Raw genomic sequence first — 15,772 nt, forward strand, 5'->3', positions numbered from 1 at the left:
TTCCTTCCGTACAAAAACCACAATAGCAACGTTCTTTCTTCTGCTCTCCTTAAATCGGAAGGCTAATAATTTTGTTACACTTCAGGCATTAAGGCCTTCATGTCGCAGAATACTGAGGATCGCTATCCGCAACCACCTAGCTCTTTTCATCCCACCCGCGCGCTACCAAGCATGCGCAGCAGCCGCCTCGCTAGCCTTTGGCGCCCGCGCTTTCCTCTCGCCGGGTCACGTGAAAGCACGTGTCCAATCGCGGGGCTCGGCGCACGCCGACTCTGTTTTCTCGCTTCCGTTTCCAGCGGCAAGATGGCGGCGTCCGGGGGAAGGCGCTGGCTGTGCAGCGCTCGGCCGTGGCGGTTGCTCCACACGGAACCCTCAGCGGCAGCACCGCCGCCTTCTTTGCCGTCTGACACGGCTGCTGTTGAAGCTGCCGCGCCTTCGTCGCTGTACCCGCCGGTGGTGGCTTCTCTCACGGCAAAGAGCCATGCCGCCAAGCTCCGGCGCCGGGAGCGTTTCTACCAGCAGATTCACGACGCGCCCTCCGTCCAGGAGAAGCTGCGGCTCTACGGGAAGCGACAGCGCCTCAAGTACGTGGTCTACCCGCAGACCTGGGCGCTGAATGCGGACCGCTGGTACCAGAACTTCACCAAGACCGTCTTTGTGCGGGGGCTGCCCGCGCCGGTGGCGGCGGCGGAGGCAGCGAAAGAAGACAGTAGAGACGGCATTGGCGGCCTGGATCTGGCCGAGCTGAGGTCCGTGGTGTGCGACGTGCTCCTTCAGGAGCATTTCTACCAGTGCAAGCGGCGGCCGTACCTTTTCCGCACTGTGGAGGTGGGGCCAGAGCCCTTCCTCACCAATCTGGTGCCAACCCTCATCTCCCACCTGGTCAGTGCCAACCCGATGCTTGGCACCTCTTCCACCCTAGGTGTGTCTCAGAATTGTTGTTTGAGAGAAATGTGCGTGCGGATGTTTGTGCGAGAGAGAAGCAGGGCCTGGGTTCTTTCAATACGACCCTTTCTTACTAGGGAGGAAATTCATTGAGGTCAGTGAGGCTCAGTTTTGCGTGACACGTTTAGGATCCCACACATCTATATACAAGTAAGATGGAAGGCAAAAATAGTTCTGTGAAACTTCTGCTTTGTTTGTAATTTGTTTATGTTAAATGTGAGCTTGCAAAATGCTTTACTGTATGAAACAAGTCAGTGTTTTCCTTCCCAGTGTAGGAGTGGTGGTGGTGCTGAGGCTGAGAGAGAAGCTGTGTGAGCAACACTATAGAAGCCTTCCCCAAGGTGTTTTAGGGATGTGTTGGCTACTAGTTAATAGCATGGCCAGCTGGTGCATACTGCGGTTTTAGTTGTGACACATAGGGAAGGAAGAAGCCCAATTAAGGAAGGCTTTGATATGAATACAGCCAGTATGCTTGGTGACTGGTCAGCATCATGGCATCAAAAGTTCCTGATCTCTTGGACTGCATCTATTAATCTGAAATTAAAAGAAATAAATATATGTTAGGTGTAGAGATTTTCAGCAGTGTGCCTCTTCTCAAGCATGCATTCTTTCAACCCATGTTGAATTATCTTAAGGGACTTTACCAGCATGTCTCCAGCCTCATAGGGTATAACTAAGTTAAGAATTGAATGGCAGACATGTATCTAATTCTGCTGTTTAGTATATTTAGTGTTAATTGGTCATTCTGCTATTGCTTAATTTTAACAATATTTCATAGCTTAAAAATTAACCACTTCAAAAATCAGGCTGAGACATTCTTTTTTAATAATTGTGGATATCCATATAATGAATGATTGATTCGATTGATGCAGTGGGGATGAAGGGTTAGTCTTAACTTAGATCACATTTATTTCAGTAGATCTGTTTCATATATGACCAAGATTGGAGCCAATACCAAAGTGTTAGATAGAACATATCTGGCATTTTCAAAATGCTTCTCACATACACACACACACACACACACACACACATATATATATATAAACTGTTACAATTAGTCTTAAATTTTTGGGAAACTTTTACTTGCCCTTCCACTGAAGAAAGATGTCTAGCCTCAACATAGTTTGAAATTATTTAACTTTCCCTTTGAGCTGTTGTTTGATGCATAGACTTAACCAGAAAGAACAGTATGTGGAAAGGTAATGGGTTGAAAAAACAGTTTCATGCTTGCATACTTCAACCCTGGGTTTGCTGTTGTGAATGCAATGAATGAAAATATGTTTATAGAAACCCTATACCAAAGATTTTGTGGGAAAGTATTTTTTAGCAAGTATCTTGGTATGAAAATTATTAGCTATGCAACTTCAGAGTTGCTCTATGCATGGTATGGATTTAATCCAACATCTTGATTTAAAAGGGGATGCAGGTGGTGCAGAGGTTTAAACTGCTATGCTGCTGGGCTGGTTGATCGAAGGGTCGCCATTTTAAATTTGCACAACGGGGTGAGTTGAGTACCCGTTGCTCCATCCCAGCTCCTGTCAACCTTACAGTTCGAAAGCATGCAAATGCAAGTTTGACTGGTAGTTACAGAAAACTGGGCATTGTTAGAAGGGTACTAAACCAAAACTGCCTAGACAGTGACTCAAGCTAGGTCATGTGTCTCTTTCTTCATGGCTGTTAAGGTAATTGTTATTAGTTATTGTTATTACACGCAAGTCAGTTGTGAAATTAGGTCTACAGTCCTACATATGTTTAGACAGAGAAAAATCATACATCTCTCATCATGCTGGCAGGAAATGCTGGTGGTTGTAGAATGGGTTTCTGCCTAAACTTGCATAGAATTTTACCCTAAGCAAATGTGAGAAATAAATGCTATGGCGTCAAACTTTTAGACTCAGTTTTCTTGTCATAACTTCTATTTCAGGAGGTAAGGCATTAGAGCATTCATTTTCCCATTCATCTGTTCTTAATTTTACTGGAATTACTGATAAGTTCTATATTCTTAAGTTTGGAAGTATATACAAATATTCAGCCTTTGAGGGCTTTGCGTAGTTGTCTTGAGCTGCAGTTTATTTATTAATTATATTTATATATCACTTTTTTCTGTGAGTGACCCAAGGTGTTTTACATAAACCTTCTCCTCTCTATCTTTTTCTCACAACCCTGTGATGTAGGCGGGGCTAAGGGAAAGTGGCTGTCCCAAAGGCATCCAATAAGTTTGATGGTTGATTAGGACTAGAACCTGGATCTACTGAGTCCCACTCCAGTACTCTATCCACTACACCACACTGGTTAGAAGAGGGGTGGAGAGCCTATTGCTTTCCATATATTGTTGGATTTCAGCTTCCATCATCCCTGTCTAGTTGGCATGCTAGCTTGAGCTAATGAGAGTTGGAATCCAGTAATCACACATTCCTGTCGGGCTTGGACAAAAATGGATAAATATTTAAGGAGCAGATCGTAATTCACTGATGGTGTGTATGCAGAATTTTGTTTTGCTTTCTTTTAAAAATATTAATAATTAAATTATACAATATAAAATACATCACTAACAACAAGTTTTAAAAACCCACAAAAAATGAGCACAGGGGTCAGAAGGGGTCTCCTGGGCCATCTAGTCTGATCCCCAGCACAAGCTGACTCCACTCATATAATGTCCAACATGTAGGTGTTCAATCTTCCTTGAATGCCCTCACTGATGGGGCCTCCACCACCTCCCATGGAAGCCCTTTCCATATCCAAGGGGTCCTAACTGTCAGGAAGTACTTCCTGACATCCATCCTCAAGCCCAGTTCCTTTAGCTTTGCACCATTGAGCACGTCCTCTCCACCACAGGGGAGAACAGCTCATGACCCCCTTCCTTGTGTCATCCTTTCAGATACCTGTAAATCTCCATAAGATCCCCTCTGAGTCTCCCATTCAAGCTGAAAATTTCCAGTTCCCTCAGTCTCATCTCATATGGCATCCTCCCCACATTCTAGCTCCCATCCTTGTGATCCTGCACTGAACTGATTCTAACTTTGCTATATCCTTCTTACAATGTGGTGTCCAGAATTGGACACAGTAGTCCAGTTGTGGGTGCACCCGAGTCTTTTAGAGCAGCACTAGCACCTCTCTCAATCTGGAAGTCTCACCCCTGGCTATACATCAAAGGATAGCACTCACCCTCTTAATCACTGTGTCACACTGCTGGCTCATTTTTAGTCTGGTGTCGACAAGTACCCTGAGATCCTTTTCACAAATGCTGCTCTGTAGCCACTTGTCCCCATCCTGTATCTATGACACTTACTCCTGATTCCCAAGTGCAATGCTTTGCACTTGTCTGTATTGAAAGCCGTCCTGTTGTCCCCTGCCCACTTCCACAGTTTGTTCATATCCTTTAGGATCTGGAGTGCCTGCTCCTCTGTTGTAGCCACTGCCCACACTTTGGTACGGTCTGCAAATTTGGTCACCTCGAAACCTTGTCATAGAACTCCTCAAGGTTTGTCTGTCAGAACCTATTTTTTCAGAAACCAAGTTGCATGGCTACCAACCTCCCTTCCCTATCCAGGGTTTCTAGAGCTTGCTTTATTATTAGTTTTTCCCATCATCTTTCCCAAATGGACATAAGGCTAACTGGCTTGTAATCAATAATTAAATTATATATAATACTGAACACGAATGGTGCACTCCCACACTGGGATCTTCAGTTACATGATAATAAACTCCCTTCTCTTTTTCATCTTCTTTCCTTTCCCTCTCTCAGGAAGACCCGTTCCCCAACCAAAATTGCATTGAATCATACAAAGGTTTAATACCCTTCCCTTTTGTTGATATCATTGAATTGTTGATATTCAGTAAACAACCCCCTAATGTCATCAAAATTATTCTAATATACCAACCCTTTTTTTTACCTTAATACTACATGTTAACTTGTCCTTAGTGGCTATATTCCAAATTTCCTTATACCATTAACTTAATTGGAAATCATGTTTTTCCTTCTCTTTCTTTGCTTTTATTAATCTTACAGCTGTTAATAAATTTATTCTTTAATATTCCATTTCCAATTCCTTTCGTGAAATTTGTTGTTAGTCGCGAAGTCGTGTCTGACCCATCGTGACCCCATGGACAACATTCCTCCAGGCCTTCCTGTCCTCCACTATCCGCCGGAGTCCACTATTTTTTGAAATAGTGCAATGCAATTCTAGGGTCTTCATTATCTAAAGCAGGGGTCTCAAACTCGCGGCCCGCGGGCCAGTTGCCAGGAGGGGCGGGGCATGGGGGAGGGGCCCTGCGGCCTTCAAAGCGCTGGCGGCACCCGGGCCAGCCTCTGGGAGCAATGTGGGATGAGCGGCCCACCATCACCGCGGTGGTGGAATCCTTGATGTGGCCCAGCCTCACCCAGACTCTACTTCCAGCGGCCCCCAGGTAAGTTGAGTTTGAGACCCCTGATCTAAATGAAATATTTTGTTAATTTCCTTGAAAAACACTTTACAAAATTTCATAATATTTTCACATTGCTTACCGCATATGGAAATAAGTGGTCACTTTATGACCACATTGCCAACATATGTTGAGATACTTGTTATCCATATGATACAATTTTACCATTGTCAGGTACTATTTTCATACTAATTTGTAGAAGTTTTCCTTTCAACATTTTCTTATCCCATACTTTCCCCCATTCTTCCTTACTTATATCCCTTCTTAAATCCATTTCCCATGAGACCTTAAGAGGGTCCTACTGATCCACCACTTTATTTATTTATTTATTTATTTATTTATTTATTTATTAAAACATTTTTATGCCGCCTCTGGGCGGCTTACAACAATAATATCTTATAAATTATTTTAATAGTTAATGCTACTCAATCTTCTGTTTTGTATTTTATATGTATTTTCTTAACATATTTTAACATGTTGTAATTAGTTTTTATTGTGTTTTATCTTAGAACTGTGAGCCACCCAGAGGTGCTGTGGCACAATTGGGAGGCATACAAATACTTTAAATAACTAAATAAATTTTACTTATTCTTCTTGTTTTATTATCTTGTTTTTCCTTTTGTTACACAATATCTTCACATTTACCAATATCTTCTCATTTGCCATTTTCTTTACTATTTTTTTAGTCCATTCTTCTTATTGCATAACATTAAACCAAGTTATTTTTCCTTTCCTAATACCACTTTTATCTTTTCCTTATATACTCTAGCCAATCTTTTAACCTAAGTATTTGTTTATCCTTCTATACTTTTCTCAAACTACCTCTCAAATTTTCTGGAAATCTTTCTATGATTGGGATTAGTGGTGAAATTGTTGGCATGAATATTTCCCTATACTTGTTCCAAATTTGCACAAAGTTCTTAAGTAAAGGGTTCTTGATCTTTTAAATTATCTTCTTATCCTGTTTGAAAAAATAACCCACAAGTTTTACATGGATCCGTCAGTTTGTTGATATTCTACTTCTGACCATATTAACTATTCATATTGTAACATAATATCTGGTATATGCTTCATTTGATTGACTACATAATTTGATTTTATAGTCAGAATACCTAATCCTCCCATTTTTTGTAATTAATATCACTTTTTAAAACTAATCCTTGCTTTCTTGTTGCCGTTTCAAAATTTATTATTATTATATTTTGCCAATCTTCTCGTTCTTTTCTCAATAACTTAACTGGTAACATCCCAAGCAAAAAATTAAATCTTAGGTAAAAAAAAAATCATTTAATGTACTCTAACTGCTTTCTGAGCTATAAAGCAACCTGTTGGAAAAAAGATGTACAATTATATATGTATCCTTGACTACAAGCATAAGTACCCTAGCACATGCTTATTATTATTATTATTATTATTATTATTATTATTATTATTATTATTATTGATCCTGACCAGCCAGTATGAAATATATTGTTCTTATTTCAGACTTCAAACCAGACGTAAATTTCTACTGGATGCGTGGTGAGACAGTTGTTCCCTGTGGCCATCGGAAGGGCAGGATTGACCCTCTGAGATTTCAGATTGATGATAAACCACACTGTCAGATTCGTATAAAAAAACAGCTTTCAGAGGTACAGATACTCTGATTTTTTTTGTTCACACATGTGACTGTTTAGTGTTTGGATAAATTAGAGACATTTCTTTTTGTATTGGGAAATTGCAGAGGTGGAGCTTGGGTGTACGTGTCCAGTGGACTTGACTTCATATGCTTTTAAAGTGACTTGGCTGAGTGTTCTTTGAAAAGTAGTAATTTGAATGAGGGAGAATAAATGGCTGTGAACCTATGCTTCCTCCAAGAGTGTTCCAGGGACATAGGATTATTCTCCCCTCCTGAATCCTCCTATGACTTTCTGAGGGGGCTTTTTGACCCTCGTTCCTTCCCCCAAGCAGCTACTCGCTTCCAAAATCTCATATGCGATCTCACATGACCTTGTAGAGGTCAAAAAAGGGTGTTATGGTGGATGGAGGGTATGGGAGAAGCTGGTATCTGCAAAATTCTTTAGCCTCTTGAAGTCCAGGCCCAGCATTGTAACACCTGGGGATGGAGAGAAATGGGCTTCTATTTTTCTTCTAGAGGCCTGTTTAGAAGATAAGAAGGAAGGAAACGTGAAAACCATCTCCTTCTTTTCTCCCATCCTGGTGGCAGCAGCCCAGCAGTTTATAGGAATCTCAGATGTCTGTTCCATCTAGGAGGCAGCAATCCAATGTGAGCTTAAGGAACCACATGGATATAGTATTTCTGATTATACCATTAAGAGCACAATCTTGTAGAAGTGTTGAGATGATCTTCCTGTAGGTTGCATCCTCCCCAGAAGGACTGGAATACAACCTGCACACTCGACTGCCCCATTCTCCTAACTTAAGTTCTTTCTGCACCAGCGGTGGGGTTGCGGTCAGAACGGAATTTGAAGTATCGTGTATCTTCAAACACTGCCTAGGGGCCATAGGTTTTCTTCCTAAACTAGAAATTGGCATTGCTGCCACATTGTATATGTTGCTCATATATTCGTATCCATATTGCGCTTCCTGCCACTTGAGAAGAAAAAGCAGATACTTTGCAGGTGGTATAGATCTGTGTAATCAACTTCATGAATTGGAATTTCCCTTACACAAGAAGGCTAGCGGCTAATTGAAAATTCAATCTAATTTTAGATCTTGAACTTCTGTGGTTTCCATTTAACTTACTTATCTATTAATAATATGAATAAGAATGTCGTTATTAACAATTTGTTCATTTTCTGAGTTGGTTTTTCTCCTTTCTTCAAGTTTATGCCTCTGGACTATATATCTCCTGAAGAAATTCCTCATCTTAAAGTTTTACCAGACAAGCTTCCTTTGTTCAAAAGACAGTATTATAACAAAATATTTATAGGTAAGACTGCCATATCAACATTCTTTTATATAAAATCCTTAGTCTGTTCTTCATGTACAAACATTGGATGTTTTATTTTCCCTTTTAACTATAAAGTGGCTTGATATTTTAGCTTTATATTAGCATGAGATGCAACACATGTTATTGCTGACTGCAGACATGACAGGCGGGTCACTGTTGTACCTGTATTGTACATAAGGGGCAACCAAGGTTGAGGGAACACATTAAGTCTATGGTTGATATGCCATTTGAACTGGGAATATTGTGGCTTGCAATTCAGCCCTAAATTGAGCTGAATTGTGATTTTGAAGATAATACTTTGCAATAATCATTATATTCTAGTAAAAAGTAAAACACTTGCTTAACAGTAAATTCATTGGTAAGCCAACTTACATGTGATTGCAGAACTTTTGGGTGCCAGCATTTCATGTTTAAGTTTTCTGTTTGTCAGTATCATCCTTACCTAGAATTTTGAAGCTAAAACAACAAGGGCATGCTAGGTGGACTGGTACTTTTCTTAGCTTATTTCATGTTATGTTGCACAGAGAAAGAACTGAAATAATTCTCTCTTGTGCCATGTAGGTTCACGGATAGCAGATCCATGTACTTATGGACATACACAATTTCATTTGCTTCCTGAGAGACTAAAGAGGGAGAGACTTATTAAGTTGAATCTTATTGATCAGCTTGAAGTTCCCTCTCGTGCCAATGCTATTGCAAGTCTCTTTGCTTGGACTGGAGCACAAGCAATGTATCAAGGTATGTCAAAAGTTAATGAAAGACTAAGGGAGGGCTCCTAGGGCTGCTATGCATTGTCTGTGGGGGCTGTTCAGATTCCTGGAGCTGAAGTCAGAGAGAGTGCTGCAGCCTCAGAGCTGGGAGTGCTCACTTTGATCTGTTCACTCCTCTTGCTACCAGCACAGAAAGAGCCATGCCAGGTGCCTTTCCAATCTCAGCCTTGGAGAGGTGGGAAGGGAATGTTTAAAAGGGTGGAGTGAGGTGGGGAGAAGAGTAGAGTTGCAGTATAGAAAGTGTCCTGATGGTGCTTCAGCTGCTTTTCCTCCACTTCTGAAGTGCTGAAAATAGAGTTAAAATGGAGAGTGGGAGGTGCAGGGAGGAGAAGCTTGCTTCTGTACTGCAAACTCAGCAGCCTCTGAATTTGAGAAGGTATTATACAAGCATCATGGGTACAGCTGATAGAATTGTGGCCTAATACATTCTTTGACTTCTGTAACTTACTGGAGTTAATTCAATAAAAACTTGAGGTTAATAAATTAAATGCAGAGCTGATTGACAAAGCTAACATTTAGAAGTTGATACAGCCTTGTGATCCTAAGCTATTCAAATGGAAATTCATTAAAAATGTGGAGCATAGTCTTTCTGGTTGCCAAACTGGAGCTGGTTTGTGAGCTGCTGTGGCCCCTTATAGGATCAGGAAATGGACGTAATATGCACTTATTGTTAGTTGTGATTGCATAAATTTTCTGCCAAAAGAGGACTATTGTGGTGATACTTTTATTTGTATAAGGATGTAATCTTGAATCATTCATTTTGACAGTCCCCATTTTCTCTTCCCAGAGTTGGGAACAGATACCTTATATAGTGCAGTAGAGGAGAGAAATGTTGAGTGGAGAAAGCCACCTCCTGTCCCTGGTCATTACGTACTAGGTTGCTAAGTTTTAGTATTTGGCTCAGTTTGGTTGAATATTGGCTAAAAAGTTGGAAAGATTATAATATGCATAATTTATAATGCGTGTGCCTTAACTGTTTTTGTTTACAGAAATGTGCTTTTGTTTATCTGTTTTCCTCCCTTCCTTCTCAGGATTCTGGAGTGAGGCTGATGTGACCCGGCCCTTTGTAGCACAGGCTGTGATTACTGATGGAAGATATTTTGCTTTCTTTTGTTACCAGTTGAACACCTTGGCTTTAACTGTTGATGCGGATAAAAACAACCCAAGAAAGAATATTTGTTGGGGAACTGAAAGTCAGCCCCTGTATGAAGCATTAGAAGATAATGATGTAAAAGGTTTTAATGATGAAGTTCTGGTTCAATTGATTACATTTCTCTTAAACAGACCAAAGGAAGAATAACTTGAAATTCAGATAATCTGAATCATGTTAGTGAAACAAGTTCCAATGTTTTTTTGTCTGAATGATTAAAAATATAACCATTTTGAGCACTATCTGTACACAAGATTCTTTAGCAAGACTGGGAGTTGTATGAGATTATTGCTGGTGCTGTTAATTGTCTTGGATTATATATTTGTTTGCAGAAAGATGCATCTAAATAGCTGTTTAAATGAACTATCAAGGCCAACATTGTCTCTGTGTGGTGTATTGTTTTATAACTTAGTTGCCCTGACAGGAAGATGGAGGTAGCTGTTAGCAGCCTAGTAAAAGACAATATTCATGGTACTTCATTTCATTGTGTCTCTTTCTGTTCCTGGTAAAAACATAAAGCTAAAGTTGGTGTTGAAACAGAAGAGAACTGTGTTGTTAAATGTTAACCATACATACTGAATGATGCTGTGATCTTTTGGTATTCCAGTTTGCACAATTGCTTTACCAATTTGAAAGTGTCTAAGGGGTTTAAGGCAGTACTTGAACTTGAAATGTACAAACGTTCAGTACACAGTTCTACAATTTACTCAAGTGTAGAAATCTCTTTTACAGATGCAACACCATATAAATGAATTTAAACAAAAATCTTACTTGATAATTTGAAATCAGGCTTTTTTAGTTGTGCTTTCCTCAACTCTACCATACAATTATAAATTTGGTCAAAGTAGTCCCATGCGCCTTAGCTTTAATTGGTATATATTACTCAGTTCTGTGCTCTAGTCACATACAAGTTATGTATAACATACAAGTTTACATACGCTTTTAAGACAGAATTCATGCAAATTTATTAAAATATAGGCTGCCCCACTTCAAGTTGACTCTACATTCCTACAAGTATACAAAAACAATCTCTTACATCTTAATTTTTTTTAGGATATTTCTAACCAGTCCAATCTCTCTGCATCTCTGCATGGCTTACAGCAAATTCAATAAATACAATATAAATATCATAAATATCCCAAATAATATAAAACAAGATAACCCACAACTGAAATAAAAAATAAAATCTATTAAACATTAAAATATTGGCTGAATAAAAAGGTCTTGACCTGGCACCAAAAAACATATAATGATGGCACCAGCCAGACCTCTCTCGGGTCCAGTTAGGTCATTGTAATGGTTTGTATTCATTTGTTGTTCCTCTGCTGTTGCAAGGCTTTTAGATCAAGCGGAGGCTTCCGCCAGTTAAACCAGAAGGAGGTGACTCTAGTTCATTCTCATTCCAGCCCTTCCCATTTTCTTCAGTGCTCTTTCAAAAGATCCTGCTTCAAGAGTTTGGCTACAGGGGAGTATAGAAATGTAGGTAATAACAATATAATAATCCCCAGATTTGGATTTGGAGAGAAGGGCAAGACTGCAACTAGAAGGGAAATAAATAAAACTTTTTATTTATTTTTTATTTATATCCTTTTTTCCTACAAAGGGCTCAAGACAGCTTACATCATTCTCCTCCTCCATCTTATCCCCACAACAACCCTGTGAGGTAGGTTGGGTTGAGAGTCTGTGACTGGCCCAAAGTCACCCAGTTGGCTCCATGGCTGAGCGGGGACTAGAACTCAGATCATCTGTCTGTCAACTCTGGAGGAACCAAATGTATATGAGTGAATGATGTTGCCATTTTCCAGAACTAAGAAATAAATTGAATGGGATGAAGCATAATCTGCTTGCTCTGCCAGTCATACAGGTTCCAGGCTAATGCAAGATGATCAGTATAGATCCTAGAACAACTTATTGTGCAATAAATAGAGGGCCTGGTGTGAGGCAGGCTTTGCATTCAATATACTCAATAGCATTCAAATGCAAGCTGACATTGTATTGATTGTTTGTGATCTGTCTTCAAGTGACTTACACTGGACATAAGCTGTCATAAGGGGGTTGTATAATGCATAAGGGGGGTTGTATATGATGGTTGTCAGAACTGACAGTGATTTAAAGTACAACATGGTGGGCAGAGACGCTAAATAGTTTTCAGTAGGGGCTCAAAAGGCAAGCACACTTCATCTAATAGAATGCCCTGAACATAACTCCTTCCTTCCTTTTTGCTAGCAGCACCAATTAAACTGTATGCATCTTAAGATTCTGACTTGATATTGGGAATTAGAATTTAGAAATGAAGGTGCTGAGCACCAGATGGCACTGTTGACCATTATGTGGAATGAAATGCAATGTCTGTATTTGCCTGCTGTAAAAAGTGGCTTCTTGAAAATACAGGAATTGCTTTTTTAAATAAGATACTCATTTGAAAGCTCTGCTGATAATCCTTCCCCCTCCCAGCCTGCATTGGTTCTTCAGACAGTTGTATCTGGATAGGTGTTTCTGTTTACTTTTATGCAGGCTCTATTTAAATCAAAATACCTTTTATTTTGAACTACTTTGGTGACTGCACCAGTCATCCTAGTCTTATCCTGCCATTGTTGCTCCCTTAGAAAAATATACATAATGTCTACTATGGTTTTAAAAACTGTACAGTGTTTGACTTTAAAAAAGATTCTCCTTGGGCATACATGTCCTCCAACTGTCACTTACTACCTCTTACATAGTGAGCAGAAACATTGCACTTCAAATGTCAATTCAGTTTGATAGATACCATCTTCTTTGTACAATAGCCCTGTGATTCTAAACTTAAAATAGTAAAGATATGTCAAAAGCTTGATTGTCATGATCCCGTAGTGGCAAAAAGCAGATCAACAGCTCATTTGAGTTGGATAATTTCAGTACCCAGCTTGACTATTGGGCATTTGTTAACCACCAATGACTTTGTGAATCTCAGACGGTTGAAAATTTAGCAGAAATGTAATTTCTTAGCTGGGACATTCTGCATAATACAGATACGATTGAAAAATCTGCTTAAACTCATGGAAGGGGGCTGGACATTTTGGCTTCTTCCAGCTACATATCATCTTTTAAAGTTTGTCTGAAGGTATCCTTGGTTTCAGAAGCCTTCTCTTGCCATTTGTGAAGTGAAAATCTGTTCAATAGGTGCAACTGTAAAGCATACTTAGGTTCATAGAATAGTTTCATAATTGTTTGGAGCCTGCATTGTTTCCTGTATGTGCACAGCACTGTAGCTGACTGTACCTAATGTTTTAATCTCCTTACATACGCACGCCTGTGCATCAGCCAAGTACTTTGTGAGTTTTTAAAGTATTCTAGCGATACTACTGTGCCTTATTGTTGGTTTCAAACAGAACATATATTTACTGTCTTACTGACTGGGAACAGCATGATCTGCCTATAATCCAATTGAGATGTTATTGTGATTTTGCAGCAACTCGTGTCAAATTGTCAGTGTGAAATAGTTGCTTACCTTAGCGCTAGACACATCACTTGTAGTCTCCATCAAGGAGTTTGTAATTATGTGGAAAGAGTGCAATTCCAAATCTACGGCAGTTCCCTTGTATATATAGCTGTCAGCTGGCAACTGCCACATAGAAGATTGCATTTTAATTGTTCTCTGTCTGATTACCTTTGCCATGTTTGTATTGAGCAAGTGCAAATCTGTGGGCTAACAAACCTGCAGGGCATCCTGCAGGAACAAACAGCACTAAAGCACTAGAAGCTGCCTATATCTAGTTCACTATGGAAGGATGGATGTGTTTGGCTTCCTGAGATGTATATAGATTACAGTGTAATCACTGCTTATAGCTTTCAAGCTTCTTCATACACAAATGTGTCATGCTGGGAGCCCGTCATGTTTAGGAAAAGACTGGTAGCAAAGTGATAAGGCTTCTTTGTGACTCCAAGTCCTTTCATGCATCATTTGAAATCTTGATTCAGTCAAATAAAGATTTTTTGCTTAAGATTTTCAAATGTTTTCCTGTTTGTGTTGTGTCTTCCCTATGAATTCAAGTCAGCCTTTGTCTCAAACCGCTGCCCTCCCTTTATGTTGGATTGTGTATCCTCCCCAACTAGCATGGCCAGTGGGAGTTCCAGCCCTTCATACCTGAAAGGCATCGGACTGGAGAAAGCAATAAATCTCATTTGACTTAACTGGAATTCAGGTGAATGACTCAGGTTTAGAGCCACAGGGTTTTGTTCTCAAAATTAAATCCCCATGCTTTTTCCCAAAGCGCTGCTGTATAGCTTTTTGAAAAGTACTTGCAACTTGGGAACTCTATCAAGGATATAAACCATTCAAAACAAAAATTCTGAAATTATTCAGAGGGCTGGAATTTCCTGCGTGTGCTTTGTGCCAGGCTTTGTACAATGAGGCAAGCAGTGCTGCTTTTCCATGCACCTGAAATGGAAAATACTTGCACAGCAGAAATGCACCTGCATGCTCTCATATATCAGACAGTAACAATAAACAGAGCAAATATGTGCCCTGTTTCATGGTCTCTTTTTCACAGAGCTGGTTTGATTCCGCAACGTTTTCTTGTCTTGACTTTGTAACTGAAAGCCTTTGTGTAGGTTTGTCAAACGATGTCCATATGAAATCTTTCTGTTTGATACTGAGTGTGTTAACGTGAAGCAGACAAAGTGCTCCTGGGATCCCCCTCCCCACCCATTCTGTTCCCTTGCTTTTCCGAACATGAAGAATCGGGGCAGAACATGACGGGAGAGAAACAGTTGAACAGAGCTCCAAGCTTACTATGGCCAGGGTGTGCCTTGCCAAGCCCCATGGAGACAATCGAGTTTTTACAGCCATGGCCTGCTAAGTTGACCCATTTTCCCCACTCTTAATTATTCAGTGAACTTCATCCTACGATTGAAGAAGAGTTCTGCTGCTCTCACAGCCACATCCCTGTTTCTCATTTGCCTCTTTCATTGTGTTTTCTTACAGGTCCTTTTTCTGTAGTAGGTTTGTCCGTCCATCATTGCCATAGCTCCAAGATAATGAAACATGGAATGCATACCAAGGGGGACCTTAAAGTGTGCATCTTAGTGACAGATTTTATTTTCCTGGGCTCCAAGATCACCGCAGATGGGGACTGCAGCCAAGAAATTAAAAGACACTTGCTCCTGGGGAGGAAAGCTATGGCAAATCTAGACAGCATTCTAAAAAGCAGACACATCACCCTGCCAACAAAAGTGCGTATAGTCAAGGCTATGGTTTTCCCAGTTGCAATGTATGACTGAAAGCTGGACCATAAGGAAGGCTGAGTGCCGAAGGATTGAGGCGGCCTTTGAATTGTGATGCTGGAGGAGACTCCTGCGAGTCCCTTGGACCGCAAGGTGATCAAACTGGTCAGTCCTAGAGGAGATCAACCCTGACTGCTCTTTAGAAGGCCAGATCCTGAAGATGAAACTCAAATACTTTGGCCACCTAATGAGAAGGAAGGACTCCCTGGAGAAGAGCCTAATGCTGGGAACAATTGAAGGCAAAAGAAGAAGGGGATGGCAGCGGATGAG

General features: G+C 40.3%; 1 protein-coding gene across 1 annotated transcript; it reads left to right on the plus strand.

Moving 5' to 3' along the window:
* The first annotated feature begins 292 nt into the window (after window positions 1-292).
* On the plus strand, window positions 293-11,005 carry MRPS30 (mitochondrial ribosomal protein S30). Its single transcript, XM_044446619.1, has 5 exons — window positions 293-922; window positions 6,853-6,998; window positions 8,194-8,299; window positions 8,882-9,058; window positions 10,122-11,005. The coding sequence occupies exons 1-5, from the start codon at window positions 304-306 to the stop codon at window positions 10,388-10,390; spliced, it is 1,317 nt and encodes a 438-aa protein (XP_044302554.1). The 5' UTR covers window positions 293-303; the 3' UTR covers window positions 10,391-11,005.
* Window positions 11,006-15,772: the final 4,767 nt, after the last annotated feature.

Source organism: Varanus komodoensis, unplaced genomic scaffold (genome assembly GCF_004798865.1).
Source record: "Varanus komodoensis strain SLA01 unplaced genomic scaffold, ASM479886v1 scaffold5, whole genome shotgun sequence".
Classification (NCBI taxonomy): Eukaryota; Metazoa; Chordata; class Lepidosauria; order Squamata; family Varanidae; genus Varanus; species Varanus komodoensis.

Coding starts and splice junctions, on each gene's coding strand:
- MRPS30 (XM_044446619.1), top strand. CDS start 304: ATGGCGGCGTCCGGGGGAAGGCGCTGGCTGTGCAGCGCTCGGCCGTGG. Junction 923..6,852: donor TGGCACCTCTTCCACCCTAG/GTGTGTCTCAGA, acceptor TTCTTATTTCAG/ACTTCAAACCAGACGTAAAT. Junction 6,999..8,193: donor TAAAAAAACAGCTTTCAGAG/GTACAGATACTC, acceptor CCTTTCTTCAAG/TTTATGCCTCTGGACTATAT.